This window comes from Sciurus carolinensis, chromosome 8 (assembly GCF_902686445.1).
Source record: "Sciurus carolinensis chromosome 8, mSciCar1.2, whole genome shotgun sequence".
NCBI lineage: Eukaryota > Metazoa > Chordata > Mammalia > Rodentia > Sciuridae > Sciurus > Sciurus carolinensis.
In genome coordinates, this window is record NC_062220.1 from 15,846,807 (window position 1) to 15,870,920 (window position 24,114).

The 24,114-nt window shown below is 49.3% G+C and overlaps 1 protein-coding gene across 2 annotated transcripts; it reads left to right on the forward strand.

Moving 5' to 3' along the window:
- Positions 1 to 1,361: 1,361 nt before the first annotated feature.
- Positions 1,362 to 21,312, forward strand: Klrg2 (killer cell lectin like receptor G2). Of its 2 annotated transcripts, XM_047559878.1 has the most exons (6): positions 1,363 to 2,258; positions 8,803 to 8,904; positions 9,278 to 9,423; positions 17,611 to 17,714; positions 18,077 to 18,234; positions 18,413 to 21,312. In XM_047559878.1, exons 1-5 carry the CDS (start codon positions 1,448 to 1,450, stop codon positions 18,195 to 18,197), a joined length of 1,284 nt encoding a protein of 427 aa, XP_047415834.1. In that variant the 5' UTR covers positions 1,363 to 1,447; the 3' UTR covers positions 18,198 to 18,234; positions 18,413 to 21,312. The 2 variants fall into 2 exon arrangements, with proteins under 2 accessions (XP_047415835.1, XP_047415834.1); XM_047559879.1 differs by lacking the exons at positions 17,611 to 17,714; positions 18,413 to 21,312 and having other exon boundaries at positions 1,362 to 2,258; positions 18,077 to 18,228.
- Positions 21,313 to 24,114: the final 2,802 nt, after the last annotated feature.

Below are 24,114 nucleotides of genomic sequence, written 5' to 3' on the forward strand. Positions count from 1 at the left end.
CCCATACTTCCTGTTGATTCTGTTCCTCTAGAGAATCCTGACTAGTACAGCACATACATCCTTACAGGAGTTTTAACTCTCCTCTTTTTTTGTACTGGTGATTGTGGTACTATGCTACATCCCCAGCAATTTTTTCCCCCCTGGTACTGGCAATTAAACCCAGGAGGGCACTTAATCATTAAGCCACATCCCCAGTCCTTTTTATATTTTATTTAGAGACAGAGTCTCCCTCAGTTGCTTAGGGTCTGGCTAAATTGCTGAGGCTGGCTTTGAACTCTGATCCTCCTGCACCATCCATGTGAGTCCCAGCAATTTTTATTTATTTGTCTATTTTGAGACAGGGACTTGCTAAATTGCCCAAGCTAGTCTCAAACTTGCCATCCTCCTGCCTCAGCCTCTTGAGTGGATGGGAGTAAAGGCCTGACCTAAGGGTGCAGGGTCGTTTAACACTACTCCCATAAATTCCATTCCCCTTCCTTCAAATGCTGTCCCTAAAATCACTCCAGCAGAAGTCTCTAGAACAGAGGTTCAACACTTGGAAACTATTTATACCGAAAACTATCCCTTATTTATCTAAAATTCAAATTTAACTGAGTGGCCTGTATTTATCTGCCAACCTTGGGACTTGGACTTTCGTTAAAAATACCAGAGGCCTCATCAGTAGGCATGATTCAGTAGGTCTGGCAGGGGCCCAGCCCAAAATCTGGTTTCTGTTTGTGGCGCTGGGGACCAAACCATGGGCCTCGCAGATGCTAGACAAATGCTTTATTACTGAGCTACGTTCCCCAGCCACGAAACCTGTATTTTTAAAGCCTGTCTTCTGATCAGTCTGCCTCGCCAAGCTGGTGGGGGCTGCTGGTGCTTAGCCAGCCTCCAGAGCTGCTGTGCCCCCGACTGAAGCCAGAGGGAATATACTCAAGCGTGGCGCCCTTTCCTCCCCCTACATTGTGGGGACAGCCAGTGACTTTCTGCCACTCTTCGGCCGGCCGCCCATTTTTCCTTGGGCTCATGAATTTTCCCGAGGTCTCGGGATCCTGATGGGCTACTGGTTCCCCGCCCAGGCAATAACTGAAAATCAACAGTGTGGCCGAGGGCCGGAGGGGGAAGTGGGTGGAGCACGAGACAAAGACGCTGGAGGAACCGGGCGCGGCGCAGGGTTCCCTCCCACACGCCTCGGCGGCCCTTTCTGAAGAGTCCGCCCTGCCCTGTGGGCCGGGCCCCGCGCTCCTCCCAGTTCCCTAAACTGCCCAGGCCAGGCGAGTGTCCCGAAGGAGCGGGGCCAACAGAACTTAGTCACAGCCAATCACAGCGAGGTCCTTATGAGAGGGGCGTGGCCGACGACTTCAGCTTAGGGACCCGACCAATCCCCACCCAAGGGGGGCAAAGCTCTTTCTACCTGGGTCCAGGTGCGGTCCGCTCTGCCTCTCCGGGTGGCTCCGAGGGCAGAATGGAGTGGACGCAGGAGGCCTCGGGAGGAGGTCAAGCCGAGGCTGACATCCCAAAGGAGCTCTCGGGAAGCCAGATCCCGGGGCTAGATCAGCCGCAGGTCCCGGTGGAGACGCAACAGGCCGAGAGTCCCGAAAGCAGCCCGAGACCGACCCGGGCCGTGAAGGAGGCGGCGGGCGCGGGCCAGGACCTCCCAGACGGGAAGAAGCTGCCTCCGTCTCGCCCCGGGCCCCTGAGGGTGCCGCCACTCAGCCTGGGCTACGGTGCCTTCCGCCGCCTGGGGTCAGCCAGCCGGGAGCCGCCGTCGCCTGGCCCCTCCTCGGCCGAACAGCCCCCGGTCGGCGAGGCAGCAGGACCCGAGTTGTTGCCCTGGTCCGCCCCTGGCGAGCAGGCGCCCGGCACTTGGGCCCCGATGGAACTGCAGGTGGACGTGCGCGTGAAGTCGGTGGGCGCGGCCACCGGCAGTCGCGCGCCCTCGCCGGCGCCCTCCACGCGCTTCCTCACGGTGCCGGTCCCGGAGTCCCCTGCCTTCTCCCGCCGCTCCTGCACCCTGCAGCGAGCTCCGTCTCCGGGAGGCACGTTGGGCCGCTGCTCGCCGCTGGCGGCAGCCCCGACCGAGCGTGACCACTACGTGGAGGGCCAAGACAACGCAGCCGGAGGGCGCTCGGGCTCCCCGGGCTCCCCGGGCTCCCCGGGCTCTCCAACGTGCCGTTGCCGCTGCCAGGAGCGAGGACTGGAAAGGGAGGATGCCGCGCTGCTGCAGCGCGCTGGGATAGATGGCAAAAAACTGCCCCGGGCGATCACACTCATAGGTAAGTGCTCCCTGGCGCCAGGTAGGGGTCCGTGAGGCGCGCGCGCACCAGAACACTGCAGTGGAGGGACTTGAGCGCTCGGAAGGCAGTCCTGATGTCGCGACCCCATCTGGTCCCTCTGCCTTAAAATTAATGACATTTTGGTCTACCTAAATGTAAATCAAAATGTTGGCGGTAAAAGAATAAAACCACAATCCCTCCCCACCCCCAAAGAACTTTCGCATTCCTTCGTAGTGTGCAAAAGCACCATCTTCCAGAAGGAGAGGTGGTAGGAGTTTCGGATGAAGGGAAGTGATTCAGGATCACGTGGTGGTGGTGGTGGCCAGGGCAGGAACACGCTCCAGCCCGGCCGAAGCCCACAACCCTGAGGTGGATGGACCTCCAAGTACAGGCTCTTTTCTGTCCACCATACTGAGGAGCGTGGGCCCCCTCTCATCCATTCAGCACGTACTGAGTGGGGACCACGGACCAGACTGCTAGGGTGTGGGCCTGTGTGTTTTTGTGGAGGTGAGGAGAGCTTGGCACAAAAGTGGGAACAGCCCGGGACTGATGTAAACAACCCTGGATAAAGAATCATCGGGGAGTGGTTGGTGAACGTGGCACCAGCAAGCTTTGCTGAAGCAGTCTCCAGTTGTCTGGGGAGCTGAGATGGGAGGGGCCCCTTCTAGGGCCAGACCTGCGGGAAGAAGCGCCTAAGGGGTTAGAGCCCTGCCCAGCAGGCAACCTGCTGAAAGCCCTAAAGATCTGAGATGGAGAGAGGAGGAGGCAGCTAGTCAGGCACCAAATCCCAAGGGGTTCTGGGGTTCTCAAATATGAGGAGGGTTCCAGACTTGATTCACTCAGGGACTTTTGCAGCCTTTGGTACAAGCATATTTTCTACATGAAGGAATATTGTTTTCTGTTGCTGTTGTGACAAATTTTCATGCTCTTAGTGACTTTAAATGACAAATTTATTTGCTTACAGTTCTGTAGGTGGGAAGTCTGATGCAAGCTGACCGGTCTAAAGTCAAGGCGCTGGCAGGACCATGTTCCCTTCTGGGGGCTCCAGGGGAGATTCTCTTTCCTTGCTTTTACAGCTTCTAGGGGCCAGCATGTCTTTCGCTCAGGGCCCTCTCTATACCTCTCTATATTCAAATTCAGCTGGGTTAGGCCAAATCCTTCTCCTGTTGCCACCTCTCTGACTCAGACATTCTTCTGCCTCCCTCTTCCATTTATAAGGACCCTCATGATCACATTGGGCTCACCCAGATAACCCAGGACTATCTCCCTTTCTCGAGGTTAGTTGATTATCCATCTTGATCTCCCTTTGTCATGTAACCCAACATATTCACAGATTCCAGGGATAAGGTCATGGACATCTTTGGGAAGGCATTATTCTGTCTACAATAATATTAATCTATAACTTTCTTTCAGATTCTTTAAAAAAAGCTGTGACCGATAGGGAAGTTAAGAGCCAGTGAGAAGTGACATGGTTGGATTTTTTTTTCTAGAAAATGAGCTCTGATAGGGTTGGGGATGTAGCTTAGTGGTATAGGCCTGTCTAGCCTGTTCAAGGCCCTGGGTTCCATACCCAGTAACCATGCTCCCCTGCCAACACACACACACACACACACACACACTGAAAGTGAGCTCTGATAGCATTATGGAGGAAGGTTGGGGCAGGGATGAGATTGAGGGAGGGGGAGCAGTTAGGAGGTAATAGCAGTGATTCAACCAAAGATGATGAGTTTTGATCTATGGCAGGGGCAGGAGGGAGAGCTGGAGAGGCTGAATTCACAGGCTAGACCAGTGAGCACGTGAAGGTAAGGCTAAGGGGGTGAATCGAGATGTCTCCCATGTTTCTGGTAACTAGGTAATGGATTGTGTATCCTTCCACAATGGAGAACACTGGAAGAGGTGTTGGGGAAATAAATAAGAAAATGCCTTAGCCACCTCCCAGCAGAAGTGTCATTTAAGGGAAGTGGAGCTAGCCACAGAGATGGGGGAGTGGATGTATAGAAGGGAAATCAGGCACAGAGAGAAAAGAGGGAGTTTATGGAAGAGTGCATCCAGTAGTGTCAAATGTGGAGCGAGGCTTCATGGAAGAGGCAGATTCTGGGCTGGATGATTAGGAGGAGTTACCCCAAACAGTGGTCAGGGGACTATCCCAATAACCAGAGAGGTGTGAAACAGAGTGAGTGGCAGGGTGAGGTGCCAGACAGAACATACCGCCAAGTAGATGCCGTTCCTGGTGCTTCGGTTTTGTTTTCTGGGAAACGTGGGGTTAACAAACCCTGGGTTGCCCAGTGCAGGGCTGAGGCTTAGTCTGCAGGATTCTTCTTGGATGCAGAGTTCTGCTGAGTGGTTTCTGCCTGTGGGAGCAAACTGGTGACCTCAACAAGAAGGGTAAACCAGGGCAAGGCTCCATGACTTACCCAAGCCGTGTGATGATGCCCCAACCCGGCCGCTGCTCATTCCCTCGTGAACTTAAGAGGGAACAGTCACCCTTAAGAGGGTTGGGGATGTCACTACTTGGTCTCATCCCTCACTTATTTGGGCAGGTGTCCCAAAGGAACTGTTCAGGTGTAAGCAAAGGGACCACACACTCTGGTATTCTGATTGGCAGCCCTTAGCCTGCAGGCAGCTGGCAGGAGAGAGGAGAGTTTGCAAAACCTCAAAGTGAAGAAAGAGCTAGATTTTCAGATAACGAATATCCTTCCTTCTTGGTTTGGAGTCGCCTTCTTTGCCCCCAGGCCGGCTTAGGTATACCAATTGCATACTCTCAGGGGTCCTTGAGCTTCCCAAAGCAGCGTTCTTCATTCAGCTTAGGGTCGCCTCCTTGTAAGCATTCCCTTGGGGTCATGCAGGGTGGCAGGCAGGCTGGCCCTGGGTCTCCAACTCCTAGCAACACAGTGTCTGCTCGGAGCATCAGTTCATGGCAGAACTTCTTAGTCCCTGGCCCTCTCTGGGGAAAGAGGAGAGGGAGTTTGATCTCAGTGGTTGTCTTGGACTTGGCACATCAAGGTTTGGAGGAGGACGTGAAGTCCCTCATCCAGGCAGAGGGAAAATATTCATACAGCAAAAGCACAAGGCAGTCTGGCTGTAGCCGAGAGGGGTAGAGACTGTCGGAGTTGATAAGGGAGCAGAGGTGGCAGTGATGAGGGGTGTTCCAAAGAAGTGGAGCAGCATAGGAACTCCAGAGGTGACGGCGACAGGAAGCAAGAATGTGCTCAGTGTTCAGTGCACGGAGGAAATCAAAACAGGAGGACACTGATGTCCCCAGGTGGAGAAAAGCAGAGGCTTACCCAAAGTCCATGACGTAAAAGCAGGCATCTGTCTCACTGGCATGACCCCTTTGGGCCCCTTAGTATTTGGAAGTTTGTATAATATTTTAAAGATGGCCGTCAGCCGGGCCTGGTGGCACATGCCTGTAATCCCAGTGACTTGAGAGGCTGAGACAGGAGGATTGAAAGTTCGAGACCAGCCTCAGGAACTTAGCAAGACTGTGTCTCAAAATAAAAAATAAAAAGGGCTGGGGATGTGGCTTAGGGGTTAAGCTCCTCTAGGTTTAGTCTCCAGTGCCGTAAATAAATAAATAAAGCAACAAAGATGGCCCCAAATTGAATAAACTTGAATTCCATAAGACCCAGGTCCCCCAGTCATGGTGTGTTACTAGGTGGAAGAGGATGGTGTGTCAAATGTAGAAGATGCAGGTGGGAACAGCAGTGAGAAAGGATGCAGAGGTGTTAGTCCTCAACTGAAGCAGCAATCAAAATCAGTTGGAAACTAGAGAATGGGCCTGCGGGAAGGTGCTAGAGAGGAAGAGATACACATCGTTAGAGTCATGTTATGATAGTTCTCTCATGGGACCATCCTGAGAACATCAGGACATCAGGAAGTATTGATTGGAAATCAAGCAGAATTAGATTTAAAGCCGAGAAGTTCCAGGATTGGGAGAAGGGAGAAAACAAGTTCAAGAGCATTTAGCTTCATCTGTGTTTTTGTTACAAGGAGGGTGAGTTTGTGTTAAGAATTGCTTTCTGGACTAGGGTTGTGGCTCAGTGGTAGAGCACTCGCCTAGCATGTGCGAGGTACTGGGTTCAATCCTCAGCACCACATAAAATAAATAAAGGAATTGTGTCCAACTACAACTAAAATATATATATATACATACATATATATATATATATATATATATATATATATATATATACACACACACACATATATATTTAAATGTTAAAAAAAATAATAATTGCTTTCTGGCCGGGCGTAGTGATGCACACCTGTGATCCCAGTGGCTCAGGAGGATGGTGAGTTCAAAACCAGCCTCAGCAAAAAGCAAGGTGCTAAGCAACTCAGTGAGACCCTGTCTCTAAATAAAATACAAAATACAACTGGGGGTGTGGCTCAGTGGTCAAGTGCCCCTGAGTTCAATCCCCAGTATCTTAAAAAAAAAAAAAAAAAAAAAAATCAAGAATTGCTTTCTGAAGAAGGGCGGTTTGGGAACATATGCTTTGGCTCTGCAGGGGGCAGCTTGGAATGATGTGGGTCCTCCTTCCTGGTGTGGGAGAAGCTTGTCACCTACTGAATTTCTTTACCCCTTTGTTTTCTACAAAGGTCAGAGCTAAATGTAGTGTTCAGCCACAATAATTAGTTACCTAGGTGATTGGTTGATTTATTTTCCTTGTCTTCTCCAAGCTTTTTTGTTCTGCTTTTATTATTTTAAAACTCCCTTTTTTTAAGACTCCCTTTTTATGTGTAGCTTTTATTTTTTTTTTTTATGTGTAGCTTTTATAGCAAGCATTTCCAGATTCTTCCTTGTTTAAGTAAAGAGATTTATTGAGAGGTAGTTCATATCATAAAATTTACCAATCTAAAGTTCAATGGTTTGTAGTATATTCTTAAAATTGTACGACCATCACCACAGTCGATTTTAAGATTCTTTTCATCATCCCCAAAGAAACCACTCTTCAACCCTCACCCCACAGGCCAGACCCCACCAATCTAGACTTTGTCTGGACCTTTCATATGAATGGACTAAAGTAATATGTATCCTTTTGTGTCTGACTTCTTTCCCTTAATGTTTTCAAGGTTTATCCATGTTGTAGCAAGTATCAGTACTTCCTTTCTTTTTTAGGGCTGAATACTATTCTATGATATGGCATAACATGTTTATCCATTGATGTGTTGGTGGAAAGGTGGGTCAGATTCCTTAAAGAAGCAAATTGTATGCATGACTTTTCATTATTCTTGTTTTAAATGCAGGACTAAAGTGCATATTTAGCGTGCTCAAGGGTCTGGGTTCAATTTCCAGAATAAAAAAGGAAAAGAAAAATTGCTGGGCACAGTGGCGCATGCCTATAACCCCAGCAGCTCTAGAGGCTGAGGCAGGAGGATCTCAGATTCAAAGCCAGCCTCAGCAACTTAATGTGACCCTGCCTCAAAATAAAAAATAAAATGGGCTGGGGATGTGGCTTAGTGATGAAGCATCCCTGGGTTCAATCCCCAGTACAAAAACTAAAACTAAAACAAAACAAGGTGACAGGTCTCCACTGTCAACTTTTCATGTAGCAACATGATACCCTTCCTTTTCTGACCTCTGAAGCCGGTTTTTTTCCCAAAGCAAACGAAAACACAGGGATTTCAAGAGTGCCTATGCCTTTAGAGATGAATAATGGACTGCCTTGGCGGCGTGTCCATCTCTGTGGTGTGTTCCATCTGTACGTGTTGGGTCTACACGTGGGTTCTAATGCAGCTGCTCTTCTCAGAATGGTAATATACCACTGCAGAATTACCTCGGCCTGTTTTCAGACTGTGGGAGATGTGACAACGGCCGGTCCTCCTTGCTGAGGCTCGAGTGACTCCTAGGGCCCTTGCAGCAGAGGCTCTGGGAGAGGAGAGTTCTCGTCTTGCTACGTCGATTTCAAGCTGTGTCCTGAGAGCCCAAATTCAGGAGTGCTCAGCTCCTTGGAAGGGGCGTGGGTGTCCAGATCCAGGGCTGTGATTCAGCAGTTGGTTCCTGTACCCTCAAGGTCCCCCTCTGGCTTCCCACAGTTACTCCTTTAACGGGGCAGTGGCTCTTCAGGGTACGCCATGCCTCTGCGCCCTTGCTGTGCTGCTCTTGCCACCTGCCACGCCTCCTGGTGCTGAGACTCAGCTTCCGTCCCCTAGAGGGAGTGAGGAGGCGATAGATTTGGGTGAGGGACCCATGGAGCCAGGCCTTGCGCCAAGGCCTGGGAACTCCAGTCGAGCCCTGTTCCTCTCCGTTGGCAGTGTCCTCCTGGGCGCGGGGCTTTGCCCAGTTATCTGGGGTGCTTGTTCTTGGGTCGAAGGCGCTGTGCTGGATAAACGGCTGTTGACCCCATCCGTTCCCTCTCTCTTATAGAATCCTACATCTCCTAATGATTTGAGGAAAGAACATCTTCTAGCATCTTCCCCCCAATCACCTAAGCTGGGTTTGGGCCAAGGAGGCCATGACACTGGTGTCAGGAGTTGGCGAGGTTCTGGGGGGGCTGCGGTTGGGGGTGTCGCCTCACATCTCTTCTGCTTGCCCCACCCCCAGGGCTGCCTATGTACATGAAGTCTCTGCGCTGGGCCCTGGCAGTCTTGGCGGTGCTCCTGGCGAGCTCCACGGTGGCCATTGTGGCCCTGGCCTCTAGAGCGGGTACGTACGGTGTCCCTGCTCCCCTCTGCTCGGACTCCAGGGCAGTCTCCAGCCCTTACGGAGAATTAGAGTGAGACGTTCCACGGGGAGACGCAGCATGAAGACATGAGCAGGGATAAGAAAAGCACTCCCTGTCTTCTCCCGGACGCGGCTGGTACCCTGATGGGTGTGAGTCCTTCGGGGGACTTTGTGTACTTCACAGACTGTGCAGCCTTCCTTGGGCCCGCTCACCCCACTTGCCACCCCAGGATTTACCAGCTCCGGCCCTCTAGATTCTCCCCTCGGTCGAGGTCATGGCCAGGTTTTCTCTCCTGGGTGTACCGTTTCATTCTTCGTAGTTACCCTAGGACTCACCAGCGTCTCTTGCTTGCAGGAGCCAGGTGCCGGCCGTGCCCGCAGGGCTGGATGTGGTCGGAGGAGCACTGTTACTACCTCTCTTCGGAAGCACAGGACTGGGAGGCCAGCCAGGCTTTCTGCTTGGCCCACCATGCTACCCTGCCCCTGCTGAGCCACACCCAGGTGAGATGGGTGACCCGGAGAGGGATGTGCCTATCATCCCAGATCCCAGAACCCTAGCACCAGAAAGAATCTGTAGATAGAGTCCTTCTACATCACAGAAGTCACCAAGGCCCAGAGGAGTAGAGTGACATGCAGCAGCACCACACGTCAGGTCTCGGGTTGCAGGTTGGGTTTGTGTTTGCCCTATGAGTCTCATCCTTTCCCCGAGAGAAACTTCCTATAAGAAAAATGGCGCAAGTACGAGAAATAAGGCAACTGTCCAAGCGTCATTTAAAAAGGCCACCGCCACTCATGTCCTAGCTCCGAATGTTCCATTGACCAAAGCAATAGCGTGGCTAAGGCCAGGATCAAAGGGGCAGGGCCGTTTAGTCCATCCCTTGGGGGAGGGGGAGGAGGAAATATTTGCTGCTTAGTGTCCAGTCAGTGGGTTTGAGAAGGGCTACAACCAGACCAATAAACTGGATCTAGTCCTTGGCTTAATATTTTTCCATTTTTTTAATTGTGTTAGAATACACATAACAAAATTTACCGCCTGAACCATTCTAAGTGTATGGTTCACTAGTATTAAATACAGTCTTAATGATGCCACTATCTCCACCATACCTCCCCCAAATTCTTCATCTAGTACATGGAAACACACCTCTTCAAGTCCCCTCCTCAGCCCCTGGTAAGGTAACCACCGTTGCACTTTCTGTCTCTGAGTTTGACTAATCCAGTGTTTGTCTTTTGGTGACTGGCTTATTTTGCTTAGCATACTGTCCTAGCCTTCATCCATGTCACAGAATGGGTCAGCTTGTCTAACTTTTTAAGTCTGAATAACGTTCCATTGTATGGATACTCCACACTTTGCTTATTCATATGTCAGTGGGACTCTTGGGTTTCCGTGTCAGGGCTATTGTGGATAATGCACCTGTGACCGTGGATGTGCATTCCTTCAAGACGCCATTTCAGTTCTTTGGGGTTTGTGCTCAGCAGTGGAATTGCTGGATCATATGGCAGTTCTACTTTAATTTTGGGGGGAACTGTCCTATTATTTTCCACAGAAGCTGCCATTTTACTTTCCTAACAATCCTTGGCTCGACCTTTCCTGACCGAGGGCATTCCTTCAGTCAGTGCTTTAATGAATATTCCCTGAGCACCTGCTCTGTGCTTGGCTTTGGGGCCTCAGTGATGAGACGGAATCAACAAGCTCCCCCTTCACGAGGCAGGAGAGCAGTGAGTGAGGCAGATGTCTGCCTGGTGTGGAGGTTTGGGTTGGACACTGGCCTGTGCCAAGACGGGAAGGTGCACAGCACTGAGAGTGTGTAACAGGAGGATGTGACCCGAAGGTCGAGGTAGGTGAGGCAGCCTGAGCCTGCCAGAAAACAAAGCTTTAAAAAGGATCGGTGAGACTTGACCAGACGGCCTCCTGGAATCTTCCATTCCCTGCTGCAATCTGGTTCTCAGCCTACTTGGAACCATTGTCTTGGAACCTCTGTTCACCTGCATTCTCTGTATGTATGACTTCTGCCTCTTCCCTGTGTAGGATCCTCTGTTCTAAATCCCAGATCTTTGGGCTGGAGGTGTAGCTCAGTGGTACAGCACTTGCCCAGCATGCCGGAGCCCTGGGTTCCATCCCTAGCCTGCAAAATCCCATATCCACCTTTTCCTGGTGGAGCGTACAATCCATAAACGTCCTAGGGGGTTGGAAAAGTGCACAAGAGGTAAAAGATACTTTAATTCTAACTTCTCATTCAGTTGATAATTTGGTGGGTCTGGAAGTCCAGGTTGGAAGTGGTCTTCTCGCAGAAGGACGCAGGCTTTGCTGTTTCCAGCTCTTAGTCTCGTGACGAAGAAGCTCAACGCACTCTGATCCCCAGTCCTTTGTATGTAACTCGGTTTGTTTTTCTTCTCTGAAACATTTCAGAGTCTTCCCTCCTCTTGGTGTTCCGAAATTTAACAGTAACATTCCATTATAGGTTTTTTCCTTCATTTTTGTTTCTGCTGCCTTATTTCCAATTTTAAGACTTTTTTGGTCCTTCAAATGTTCCCATTTTGTTTGTTTTTTAATTTTTTAGTTGTAGATGGACACATATCTTTATTTTATTTATCTTGATGTGGTGCTGAGGATTGAACCGAGTGCCTCACGCATGCTATGCATGCACTCTACCGCTGAGCTCCAAGCCCAGCCCCCAGATGTTTCCATTTTTATGATGTTCTCTTCCTGTTTCATGGATGCAATATCTTGTTTTATTGTGGATCTTTTTTTTGGAGGGAGGGCACCGGGGATTGAACTCAGGGGCAGTCGACCATTGAGCCATTTCCCCAGCCCTATCTTGTATTTTATTTACAGATGGTCTCACTGAGTTGCTTAGTGCCTCGCCTTTGCTGAGGCTGGCTTTGAACTTGAGATCCTCCTGCCTCAGCCTCCCGAACTGCTGGAATTATAGGCATGCGCCCCTGCACCTGGCCTTATTGTGGATCTTTTTTGTTGTTGTTAGCTTTTGGTGCAGGGCCTTGTGCATGCCAGGCAAGCCCTCTACCAGCTGAGCTATATCCCCAGCCTTTTATTGTGGATCTTAATTGTAGTGTTTTTGAAATTTTTTTCTGCTCCCTACATGATCTTAATATGGTAAATAGGATATGCATAGGAAAAAGACTGAAAAGAAGATTAAAAAATATACTAGTATTTTAATAGTGGTCACCACCAGGAAGTAGATTATGACTAATTTTATCTTCTTCTTTAAAGCTTTGGTTTCTAGCCAGGCATGGTGGTACACACCTGTAATCCCAGGGACCCGAGAGGCTGAGGCAGGAGGATTACAAGTTCTAGGTCAGCCTCAGCAATTTAGTAAGGCCCTAAGCAACCTAGTAAAACCCTGTATCGAAATAAAAAATAGGGGTTGGGGAGGTAGCTCAGTCGGTAGAGTGCTTGCCTTGTAAGTACAAGGCCCTGGGTTTGATCCCCAGCACCCAAAAAAAAAAAAAAAAAAGAAAAAAAAGAAATAAAAAATAAAAGGACTGGGGATGTGGTTCAGTGGTAAAGTGCCCCTGGGTTCAATACCCAGTACAAAAACAAACAAAAACCTATTTTCTAAGAATTCTACAAATAAAACCTGCTGGGATTGGAGGAAGACGCTAGAGGAAAGGAAACCCACTAGGCCAAAGGAGCTTAGCATGGCAGTTTCTGCCCAGGGCCTGGGCCAGGCCAATAATTAGAGTTTAGGTAAAAACAGTCTGTGTAGACAAACTGTCCCAGGCTGGTTGCATCTGCAAAACAAAGGCCAGTAGGAATGTGGGGTCCCAAAGTAGGTCCCTATGGTTATCTGGAATGGGTGCTGGGCCAAGCCAGTGGGGATTTAGCAGCTCAGCATATTTTTTCTGTCTCCTAAAACAGACCCATTGAGTGCTGCAGGTGCCACCAAGAAGCCAGTAAAGCAGGGCCTCTTCCCCGCAGCCTCCTATCGGGCAGGTTCTACCCAGAATGACCTTGGACCTTGCCTGAACCAGGCTCCTACTGGTGGATCTGCAATGGGAGAGATCAAAACAGCTTGAGATTTGAGTATACAGGATCAATCATTTGAAGCACAAGTAAATATGCAGAAAACAGACTCCAGATAAACTCCTTCCCTGCAAAAAGACTGAAGTTAAGATTCACGATCCAGGCAGTTAACAATCTGGGATCCTCCCAAGTTCCAGAACCTCTGGGAGGTGTGTGGCAGGAGAACAGCGTAAGTGGGTACACAAACCCCAGGGACACAGCAGGCTGTCGGGGGTCCCCACAGCTGCAGGCTAAAGAGTTTGTCTTCCCTAAGAACCGACTGTGCTCAGAGTCAGAAAAAAGGAGAAAATGCAGTGCTGCCTGTGCCATCGCTCATTTGCTGCTCGCTCACCTGTGGCTTGGTGGCAGGTGTTCTGCAGGGCGTGGGGGGGAGGACGCCAGGTTAGCGGTGACACCAAATGGAAGCCATGTCTCAATTTTCAGAAGGATTAAACCATGCAGATGTATTCATCTTAGAATTAAGAAAACTCGGTAGTCTGGAACATTTGAATATCATCTATGCATGCTACGCAGCGAGCTCTGAAGACAGAAAGTGAAGGGTGGCTTCCAGGAGCCAGGGGAAGGCAGAATGGAAAGTCAGAGTTTAGTGGGTGCAGAGCTTCAGTTTAGGAGGATAAGAAAGTCTGGAGATGACCAGTGGGGTGGCTGCTCAGTCGTGTGATTGTACTTAGTGCAACTGGGCTGTACACTTAAACATGATTAAAACGGCCAGGTACAGGGCTGGGGATGTGGCTCAGTTGGTAGAGTGCTTGCCTCACATGTACAAGACCCTGGGTTCAATCCCCAGCACCACAAAAAAAAAAGTCAGGTACAGTGGCACACACCTGTAGGGGTGCCAGGCTAGCTCAGGCTCAGGCAAGGGCCTCAGAGGCAAGACCCCAGACTCCGGGAGTTGGGTGAAAGCAAGCTTGTGGCAAGCAGCCTGCAAACTTGTTTACTGCAGGAATAGCCATACATTTTATAGGTTTCTTGCTCAATCACAACATACCACAGGGGATCAGACCACCAGGTTCCCTTGGTAACACTAGGTCAATTTGGGGCAGTTGTTTACTTTCCTAGGTGGCCAGAGGGGAATGCTCCTCTCTGCAAGTTTACACACTTGAGACATAAACTGCTGCGAGCCAAGAACTAGGATTTCTCCCAACACACACACCCACAATCCCAGCAGCTCAGGAGCCTGAGGCAGGAGGATCCTGAGTTCAAAGCCAGCCTCAGCAACTTAGCGAGGGCTTAAGCAACTTGGCGAGACCCTGTCTCTAAATAAATACAAAAAAGGACTGAGGATGTGGCTCCGTGATTAACCCTGAGTTCAATCCCTGGTACCACCCCCCAAAAAAACATGATTAAAATGGGGGCCAGGAGACGGGTCCAGCGGTAGAGTGTGTCTAGCACGCACATGCCCCTGGGTACAATCTCCAGCATCACACACACACACAAAGGGTTAAAATGGTAATGTTTCTATTTTAAAAGAAGTGTAAGAAGGCATTGCCAATGATTTATCTTCATTTTAAGATATGAATCTCTGTAAAAAGAAAAAAAGAAAACAAAACAAAAAAAAAGCTGTAAGTCATCAGATTTCAAGTCCATTCTGCTCAGGATCATATTCCCACTCTCCACAGTGGCCAAAATTGGAGAAGCTGCAACTCAAGGCCCTGGAGGCCCGGGACCTGTCCAACCTTCGGGAGTACAGTTCTTTAAGCCATCATTACTCACAAGTTCCTGGAATTTATTTCTGACTCAGGACAATGCCTTTCCTGCACCATAATCTTTTGCTAACAATGAAAACAGGACTCAGAACAGCAAGGAAAAAGAGTTGGAGTGGAGGGGGTGGGAACAGGCCTCCCCAGGTGGCAAAATGAGGGGCACTTAAGAACCAGATGGTTTGGGACTTGGACAAAAAACAGGGCAGGATCCCCCATGGGTGACTATAAACTTCAAATAAGGTTCATTTGTTGGAGGCAGGGACAAAGTTTTGCCCTCACACCACAAGGACAGATTTCATGGCTGCAAGGGTGTTTAATGAGTATGTACTATGTGCCATTAGATTTACACGTTCAACCTCATAGCACAGCATCCCCATGGTTACAGGGGACCTTGCTGCTCCGAAAGGCTGGATACCTTGCCCAAGGTCACCTGGCTTACAAGTCATGGGACAGCACTTTGAAGACGGTGCAGCCTGGCACCAGAGTTCTCTGCACAATAATGGCCCCAGTCTGAGCCCTGGGAGAGGCACCAACCAAGCCCTGGCATGCTTCCCAAATGGACAGTTGCTTCTCCCACCCAGGAGGACAGTGTGAGTGGCTGAAGTTGGCGGATCTGTGAGCAGGCAGGGAGAAGCTTTGGGACTGCTCAGCCCCAACTCACACCACAGTGCAGCCGGGGCCCTTCCCCTCTCCAGGGTCCCCGCCCACAAGCCCCAGCCTCTGGAGTCCAGCAGAAGAGGAAATGAGCAGCTAAGGCTGCAGCTCTTATCTGATCTGACACTGGCTGCTCCCCGTTGTCACATGGAGTCTGGTCTTTGGGGTTAAAGGGCAAGGTTAGAACCTTGGACCTGGAAGTTGCTTTTGGCTCCCCTCCTGGCTGATGACCAGTTGGTACTGGCCAGCCCCAAGGGGTGGAAGATGGCTTTGCACTGACCCCTGGGGGGCTCATAGTGGCCTGATAGCCTTTGTGACCTGTGGCCCCTGCTGATTTTTGACAGTGAGCACAGGGAGGCAGTTTTGCTGAGCTGCCCTACTGTGTGCTGGGTCTCGTACAACAGTAAAACAGACAGGCTCCCGGTTCTCACCAAGTTCACTGTCTAATACGAGGCTGGCAAGTAAGCAAGCCATTAAAATGGAGCAGAGCACACTCTGAAGGTAGCTCACCTTGGAGGTCAGCCTGGTGTCCCTAAGGAAGTGATCTAACCTGAGACCCGAAGGATGGCAGCACCAGGGGACAACTGTCACTCAGGTGCTTAAACTGAGTCACACTAGGCCACTTCTAGTTTTCATGAGTGTGAGTATATGCCTTTGGACAGTGCCCTAAGTGGTGTGTGTCTGTTAGTATGGTCTGTTTCATTCATTCATTCATTCATTCATTCATTCATTCATTCCTTTTCGGCACTGAGAATTGAACCCGGGGCACTTAACCACTGAGCCCCAGCCCCAGCCCTTTTTATTTTATTTTTTAATTTTGAGACAGGGTCTTGCTAAGTTGCCGAGGCTGGCTTTGAACTTGCAATTCTGCCTCAGCGTCAGGAGTCACTGGGATACCGGGCACCTGGCTTCTGTTTGACTGTTTTATGGTGCTGGGGATGGAAACCAGGGCCTCCCACATGCCAGGCGAGTGCTCTGTGACTGTGCCCTCAGCCCCTGCTCCCCGCGCCCCCCAGGCATGGTGCCCTGTTAGCACTGTGACTCTCCTTCATGTTGACGTCTCATAATCGCCTAAGAGTGTCCTGATTTCTGGGCACCTGCGGCTTCTTTTTCTTTTCTTTTTTTTCCTTTTTGGTGTACATAGCACTGTGTTGCCTTTGAGTACGTTCTTTGTCTCCCTTTTTATTCTTGGTTTGCTTCTCAAAGTGGAGTCACCCACCTGAGCCACAGGGGTGGCACTGCTGCTCATGTGTTACGCCACACCAACTTAGGTTCCAGGAGGACGCTGCTGTGGCCGTGCCACCATCACTGTCCCCGTCCCCACGTCCTCACCTGGGACAAACATTTTTCCTCAGTTAAAAAAGTTCATGTTCATTTTTTTAAAACATTATCCTTTTTTGCTTTAATTCAGTGTTTAATAATGCATCAAGGACAAGAGAAAAGGAAAGTTCACCTCTCTTAACTAAAATACTCATTTCCGCTTCTCTCATTCTTTGTGTGACTTTGTCATGTACACATTTTTATTGTTATAGTCGTGCCACAATTTTGATTCTGTTTTTTGTTTTGTTTTGTTTTCTTTGTTTTGCAGTACTGAGGATAGAACCCAGGGTGCCCTATCACCAAGTTATAATCCCAACCATTTTTATTGTTTATTTTGAGACAGTGATCTTGCTAAAAGTGGCTGAGGCTGGCCTTGAATTTGCAATCCTCCTGCCTCAGCCTCTCAAGACCCTGGGATTACAGGCATGGGCCACTGTGCTCGGCTGACTCAGCTCGCTCATTTCATGTGCTATACCGCCTTCCTCCGTGGCCTTCCTTCTCACCGTTTTTTTAAGTGACTTTACCGCTCTTGCCCTGAACCTGCGCAAGGTAATTTATGCTCTGGTTGCAGCAATCTGCTCCGCGGCCTCCCTGGGCCTAATCGATCGCCAGCCCACGCCTCCCGCCCCATCATGCTATGGCTGTTACCTGGACCTTCTGCGGAGCCTCCCAACCTGACGCCGGCCTCTTCCTCTCTGAGCAGTTTTGTTTCTGCCCACTCTGTACTCTTGCTCGGTGGTGACTGTAGTTCGCATCCCCTTGAGGGCGGAGATGGGATGCCCTCATTTCCAGTCCCTAGGCCTTAGCACAGGGCCGGCAACCCAGGCATCCAGCTCAACCTTCATCACCATGGTATCCCTGCGAGCCGCGCGTGGGCTGGCTGAGATCCTGGGGGAGCCTGGGGGAAGCGGATGCCCCGCAGGCCACGCCAACGTCCAGAGAAGAGTGACAGTCTGCTTTCCTCCCCAGGACTTCCTGAGCAGACACCTGGTCAACAGACGTTCCTGGGTAGGGGCCCGGCGAGGCCCCCGGGGCTGGCACTGGATTGATGGGGCCCCCTTGGCACCCCAGCTGTGAGTGACCGCGGGCTTCCCCCCGCTCCTGCTCAGGATCCTCCTTACGCCCCACCCCATGCCCATGCCCAGGACCCTGGCACTGGTTTTCTCCACCCCTCATGTGGGTCCCCCAGTGTGTCCCCCAAGCAGGACTGTCACTCCGTGTTGCGGATCGAGGTCTGCAGCTCAGTGGTTCACCAGCACCACACAGCTGACTTAGGGGACATCTTCATGTCCTCCCCAGACAGCCCCCTGCCTCTGTGCAGTGACTGGCAGAGTGTCAGGGCCAGCGGAGGGACCGGGCACACGCGGGGTGGGCCTGTGCAGGCCAGGGGGTCTGGTACCCTGAGCGCCTCCCTCTTTCCCCTCACCCTTCCCAGGCTTCCAGAGGAAGATGAGGACAACCCAGGTCTCGGCTGCGGGGCCCTGGAGGAAGGCCAACTTGTGGCTCTGGACTGCAGCTCGCCCAGACCCTGGGTCTGTGCCAGGGAGACCAAGTGACTTGGGTTCCACCTGTGCTCAGCCTGTGGGGGCCAAGGTGAGGGCTGGGGCCTGGACTTAGGGGAGGGAGATTTGCCACGGCCTCAGGTTGAGTGCCCATTTAGTCTCCAGCTCCTGGTGCTGACCTGTCCCATCACCTGGGGCTGGTTTTCAGCATGTCTGGGCCTTGGTTTACCCTTCATTAAAATGGCCCTTTCCCTTCTCTCCCTGATCAGCTTCCTCATACCACCCACTCTTCCAGACCTGAGGAAGGAGCCGGTCGACAACCACAGGTGATTCCAGTCTGGGTTCTCTCTAGCCCACTGAAATGAGTCTTGCAAGTATTGTGGCAGAGGGACTTGGCCTCATGGCTCAGGTTCCATTTCCAGGCAGCTGATGTATACTGACAGGTGACCAGCCACCTCTGTGGACAATGCACAGGAAAACACGTGGGTGGCCCTGGAGGAGGGCAGGGGAGCTCTCCTTCCCCCCTGCAAGCTGGCGGAGGACTGGACAGAAAGGGTCTGCTTGGAGATCCTGCACGTGGGGCTGGCAGGGGCCCCAGCAAGCCAATGCCCAAGGTTGGGAGGAAGCAATGGGCCGCCGGGTGGGTGAGGCTGAGAGCTCCTGGCTTGGTGGGCACATGTTGCCCAAGTGAGGAAGGAACTCAGAGAAGTGTGGGCAGATTGGGGACAGCTCTTCCTCAGCTGTGGGGACAACCACCTGAAGATGTGTTAGGGTTCAGTGAAGCCTTTGGGCTAGCGGGAGAGCGAGAGGCTGGGCTGGAAGGGAGTGTGCAGTCTTGCAAATCTGCCCACACCTCTCCAAACCACTGGAGTCTCAAAGCCACATGAGCGAAACGACCGTGCTGTGCAAACCAGCCTTCTCTGCTTAAAGACAGACCATCGGGCAGGAAAGCCTTTGTTGTGCATTTGAACCAATAACTGCTATGGGCTGTCTGGGAGAAGGGGACGGACAGTCTTGGATGGTGGAAATTTCCCAGCCGCTTGGGAAATTCTGGCAGTTCGCTCAGTCAGGTATGTCGGACTCCAAAGGGCACACTCCTGCCTCTCCAGCACACTACAGAGAAAACCAAGATGCCAGTGGCCACTGAGGGGGAAAGCCATCAGGTGGATTGAGGGAGAAAGGGGGTCCCGAGTTATTTCACCCACTGCTTCTGTTATGTTTTGCTCTGGGTGGTATTGGTTCAAGCCCTGGCGTGACCAAAAGTTCCAAAGTGTTCTTGCTCACTTGGCTAAAGCATGGTGCTGCCCCCTAGTGGGGGCCTTGGCACTCCCGCACATGCACCTCCTCCACAAGGCTGCTTGGGCTTCCTCTTGGAGTGGCAACTCCAAGAAGGACTGTTCCCCAAGAAGGGACAGCATGAGCTAGATCTCCTGAGGGCAGCCGTGGAAGTCACCCAGAGTCCCATGGGCCATATTTTATTGACCTAAATTTTAAAAAGGCCAGTCAACTTCTAGCTGAAGAGAAAAGAGCTACATCTCTCTACAAACTTTTGGCCATACTCACCACCCTTTGGTATAAAAATGGAGCCTTGACTTGCTTTTTATCAGAAAGAAATTTCCTCAGCCCAAGTGTGTGGGCCTGTCGTGGTTTGTTCTGTGTCTGGCTCCAAACTGGATAATTTTGGATCATAATAAAAACTATTTTTAAACCTTGTGGGACTTTTGAATCCAACCAGATAATTATTAATGTGCAGCTTTGCTTACAGAAAAGAAAAATCCCTAAAATACAGAGGTACACCTCTCTCTCTCTCTCTCTCTCTCTCTCTCTCTCTCTCTCTCTCTCTTTCTCTCTCTCTCTCTCTCTCTCTCTCTGTCTCAAACACACACTGGAAAACAGAATTATTTCCATTAGGGAAATAAAGGACATTGACCATGGTCACTATTATTTAATATTGTCCCAAGGATAAAAGTGAAGGCAGTTAAAAAGTGGAAGGAAATTTGAGCACAATCTGGAAAGCAGCAGGTAAAATCACCATTATTTGCAGATGGCATGATGATCTGGAAAACTCAAGACTATCAGAAAATGAGTACTAACAGGAGATAAGGTCTCTGGGTTCAAAATTAAAGTATAGAAGCCATGGTATTCCACCTCACCTGGTTCTTCTATGAATAGTATGCTACGAATATCCCTAATACATGGTGACAAAGCAAATCAAAGTTTCCTGGTAGAGACTCTTCTAGGGGTGAATGAGAAGGGTCCAGGAACTTTGATTAGTAGAGATTACATGGTTACACTTAGTTGTCAAAGCTCATCAGACCAAACTCAAAATGAATATATTGTATATAACTTGTACTTCAAATAGATTGATTTTGGAGCATACTGATAATAGGACCTTCACCATAATTGTTTTTTTCATAGTCATGTTTATTTTATGATTTAAAAAAATATAATTCTGCACCAGGTATTATATGTTGCTTGCTTGTAATCCCAGCAACTCCAGAGGCTGAGGCAGGAGGATCACAAGTTTGAGGCCAGCCTCCACAGCTTAGTGAGACCCTGTCTCAAAATTTAAAAATCTTAGGAAGGACCATGGATGTAGGTAGCTCTGTGGTAAAGCACCCCTAGATTCAATCCCCAGTACCTCTAAATAAATGCATAAATAATTCTAAAAAGGAATCTATGGCACAGAAAAGCTCAAAAATCTGTTTGATGGAGGATGTGATGGATCTTTTGTCCATGCATTTCTTCTTTATCTCTGATGCATTCTGAGTATTTTCCTCAGATTTATCTTCTAGTTCATGTAACTCTCTTCAACTATTTCTAATTTATGTAACTTGCCTGCTCAGTTTTTTAGGCCCAGACTGCATCTTTTGTTTGCAGAAATTCTATTTGGTCCTTTTAAAACTCTGAATGGCCTCTTTTCATAGTGTGTTTTTCTAAATCTCAGCATTTGTCTGTCTTTAATCTTCTTTATAGTAGGCTCATCTTTTTATGTATTTATTTATTTTTGGCACTGGGGATTAATGAACACAGTGGCGCTTTGTCACCAAGCTACATCCCTATTCCTTTAATTTTTTGTTTTTTTAAAAAAAATTTTTAGTTGTCAGTGGACCTTTATATTTATTTATATGTGGTGCTGAGAATCCAACCCAGCGCCTCACACATGCTAGGCAAGTGCTCTACCACTGAGCTACAGCCCCAGCCCTAACTTTATTTATTTTGAGACAAGGTCTCACTAAGTTGTTGAAGCTGGCCTCAAACTTGTGATCCTCCCACCTCAGCCTCCCACATTGTTGGAATTACAGGTGTGTGCCACTGCACTGGCCTGTAAACTCAACTTTAGCATGTTCTTACCATCCCATGGGGATTTCAAGCCCAGTGATTATGAGAATACCCTTTCGGTGCAGGTTTGCATTGATTTATACTAAGGGCTCCATAGATGACACCAAGTCTGGGACAATTTTGATGTTCATTTCTCAGGTTGGAAGTTTTTGGATCCTGCAGGTAGTCCAAATTCCAATCCCGTGCCAAAGGAGATCCAGTCCTGCGGCATCATGTCAGTGGAAACTTTTTTTTATCCAAGCAGGGGGTCAATGAGCTTCCTCCTCCTCCTCGTGGGTGCCATTTTCTGGTCTCACCTTTCTCGGTGAGAAAGTCACCCCTCAAAGTTCTGGGTTTCAACAGACCAACCTTGTGTTGGTCCAAAAGCACGCATCTCATGTAAGTATGGAAATGGCCCGTAATTCACTAAGCTAATGTTTCACCTGGTGGGGGAGCAAAAGGAAAAAATTAAAAAGAACTATTTCCTGTGCTTCCTTGTCTGATTTTCAGTACTCTCCTCTTATTTTAGGGAGTTCTCTTTTGTATGAGCAAAGCTGCAAACGTTCAGAGAAGTTTAATTTTATCAGGTATCTTTTCAGCGTCTCTTTAAGTGATCAGGCCCTTTCTCCTTTTTTGATCTTTTAATACAATGGACTATAATGAAAGATTTTCTAAAATTAAATCATCCTTGTATTTCTGGAGTAAACCTCCTTTGATTATGGTGTTTAATTCAAGTATGTTGCTGGAATCTATCTGCCAAAATTTCATGTTAAAGTTTTAGGAAATATTTTAAGTATAATTGATCTGAGGTTTTCTGTTTCTAATGCTGCTTTATTAAGGTTTAATTGTAACATTATGCCAACTTCATCGATAGAATCAAGGACTTTTTTTTTCTTTTTCTTTTTTTCCTTTTCTAAGTTCTGGAGTAGTTTAAATACCACTGGTGTGTCTGGTAGGGCAAGCAGGGACACATGTGTCCCAGGGTATGTCAAAGAACTGAGGACCAACAAAGGGCCTTGTGCTGACTGTGTGCTGTTCCTTTTAAGATTTGGCTGGCTGTCTCTCCCTGTGGAGAGGACCCACATTCTCCCTTGAATGTGTATCTACTTTCTAAATAAAACAGCCTGTGCCTTTAAAAATTAATTAATACTTTTGCTTTTTAAAAAATCCTTTTCTCCTAGCCTGGTTTGTTGTGATTTAGAGAGATGGATTCTCCAGGTGGACCCAATACAATCATGTGGGAAGCAGGTGGGTCACAGATAAGAGAGGCCATTAGCTACCACAAGCAGAGATCAGAGGAGGGAGATACCTGAAGGTGCTGTGCTTCTGGCTTTGACAATGAAAGAAAGGGCCACAGCTAAGGAATACAGCTTCTAGAAGCTGGAAAGGATGAAGAACAGGTTCTTTGCTACAGCCTTCAGAAGGCACCCGGTGCTGCCAACACCTTGGTCATAACTTGGGATAACTTTGGACTTTCTGGCCTCTCCAGCAGGAAGATATAAATTATGTGTGTATGTGTGTGTGTGTGTGTGTGTGTGTGTTTTAAGCCACTACACTTGTAGTCATTTGTTACAACAGGACACCAATCAACTGGATCACAAATTTTTAATGAATTTTTATGACCATTTATCAACACAATTGGATTCCTTTGTAATCCTACATAATTTACTTCATGCATTTTGAAGTACTATTTTAAGAGTGGATCTATAGACTTCACCAGACTGCCGAAGGAATCCATGAACCAAAAAATGTTAAGAACCTTTGATCAGGGCTGTGACTGCGGCTCCATGGTACAGTGCTTTGCCTAGTGTGTGCGAGGCACTGGGTTCAATCCTCAGCACCAAGTAAAAGGTATTGTGTCCATCTACAACAAAAAAAATTAAAAAAAAAAAAACTTTGATCTACATTTGTCCCCTTATGATTTATTTCGTCCCGTGGAACCCAAAGCTACAAAAGCATAGGCAGGAGAGCTCTCACAAGGGAGTGCCCCAAACTGGCCCAAGATCGGGCCTGCTGGGGTCCCAGAGCAGGAAGCACTGAAGGCCAGGGCAACTGGTGGGAGAATCTATTGGGGGAACTTACAGAGTCCTCCTGAGGTCAGCATGAGAAGGGCGTCCTACCTACATATGTACGTCCCCTGGGGTAAGGGAGGGATGGAGTTCTAGGAAGGGGTAAGGAACTGGACTCAAGGCCAATCAGTTTCTTTCAGTGTTTCCGGAATCATCCTGAAGTCCTATTACCAGGGCCTGGGAAGTTCAAGGCTCAGGCTAAGGCGCAAGCCTGCAGGAGAGATGCAGCCAACCAGGTCACAGAACTGTCAAGGCACTCTGTGTTTTTGAGTTAGGACATGGAAAACAAGGACGGGGAACTGGAGGAAGGCCTGCAGTCCACCCCTCTGACTGGCTCTCATGACCTCATACTCCCACTGAGGGGGATGTAGAAGGGCCTGGGCAGCCAGGGCAAGATGGCGAGTGAGGAGGCTGGGGCAGGGCCAGAACAAAGGAGCACGGAGAGGGCCTTCTGAGGAGGTCAACTTCCTGACGAAAGTGCTCGCGGACACGAGCAGGGAACCCAATCAGACAGACACTTCTGTACTCGTGCTCCTAAGCAGGGGATCCAATAGAAAGCTAAAACGTGTGGACAGAGGGGA

Excerpts from the sequence above, each read along its gene's own strand:
- Klrg2 (XM_047559878.1), top strand. The coding sequence starts at position 1,448 with ATGGAGTGGACGCAGGAGGCCTCGGGAGGAGGTCAAGCCGAGGCTGAC. Across the intron at positions 2,259-8,802 it reads CCGGGCGATCACACTCATAG|GGCTGCCTATGTACATGAAG; the intron begins GTAAGTGCTCCC and ends CCCCACCCCCAG. Across the intron at positions 9,424-17,610 it reads CCCTGCTGAGCCACACCCAG|GACTTCCTGAGCAGACACCT; the intron begins GTGAGATGGGTG and ends TTTCCTCCCCAG.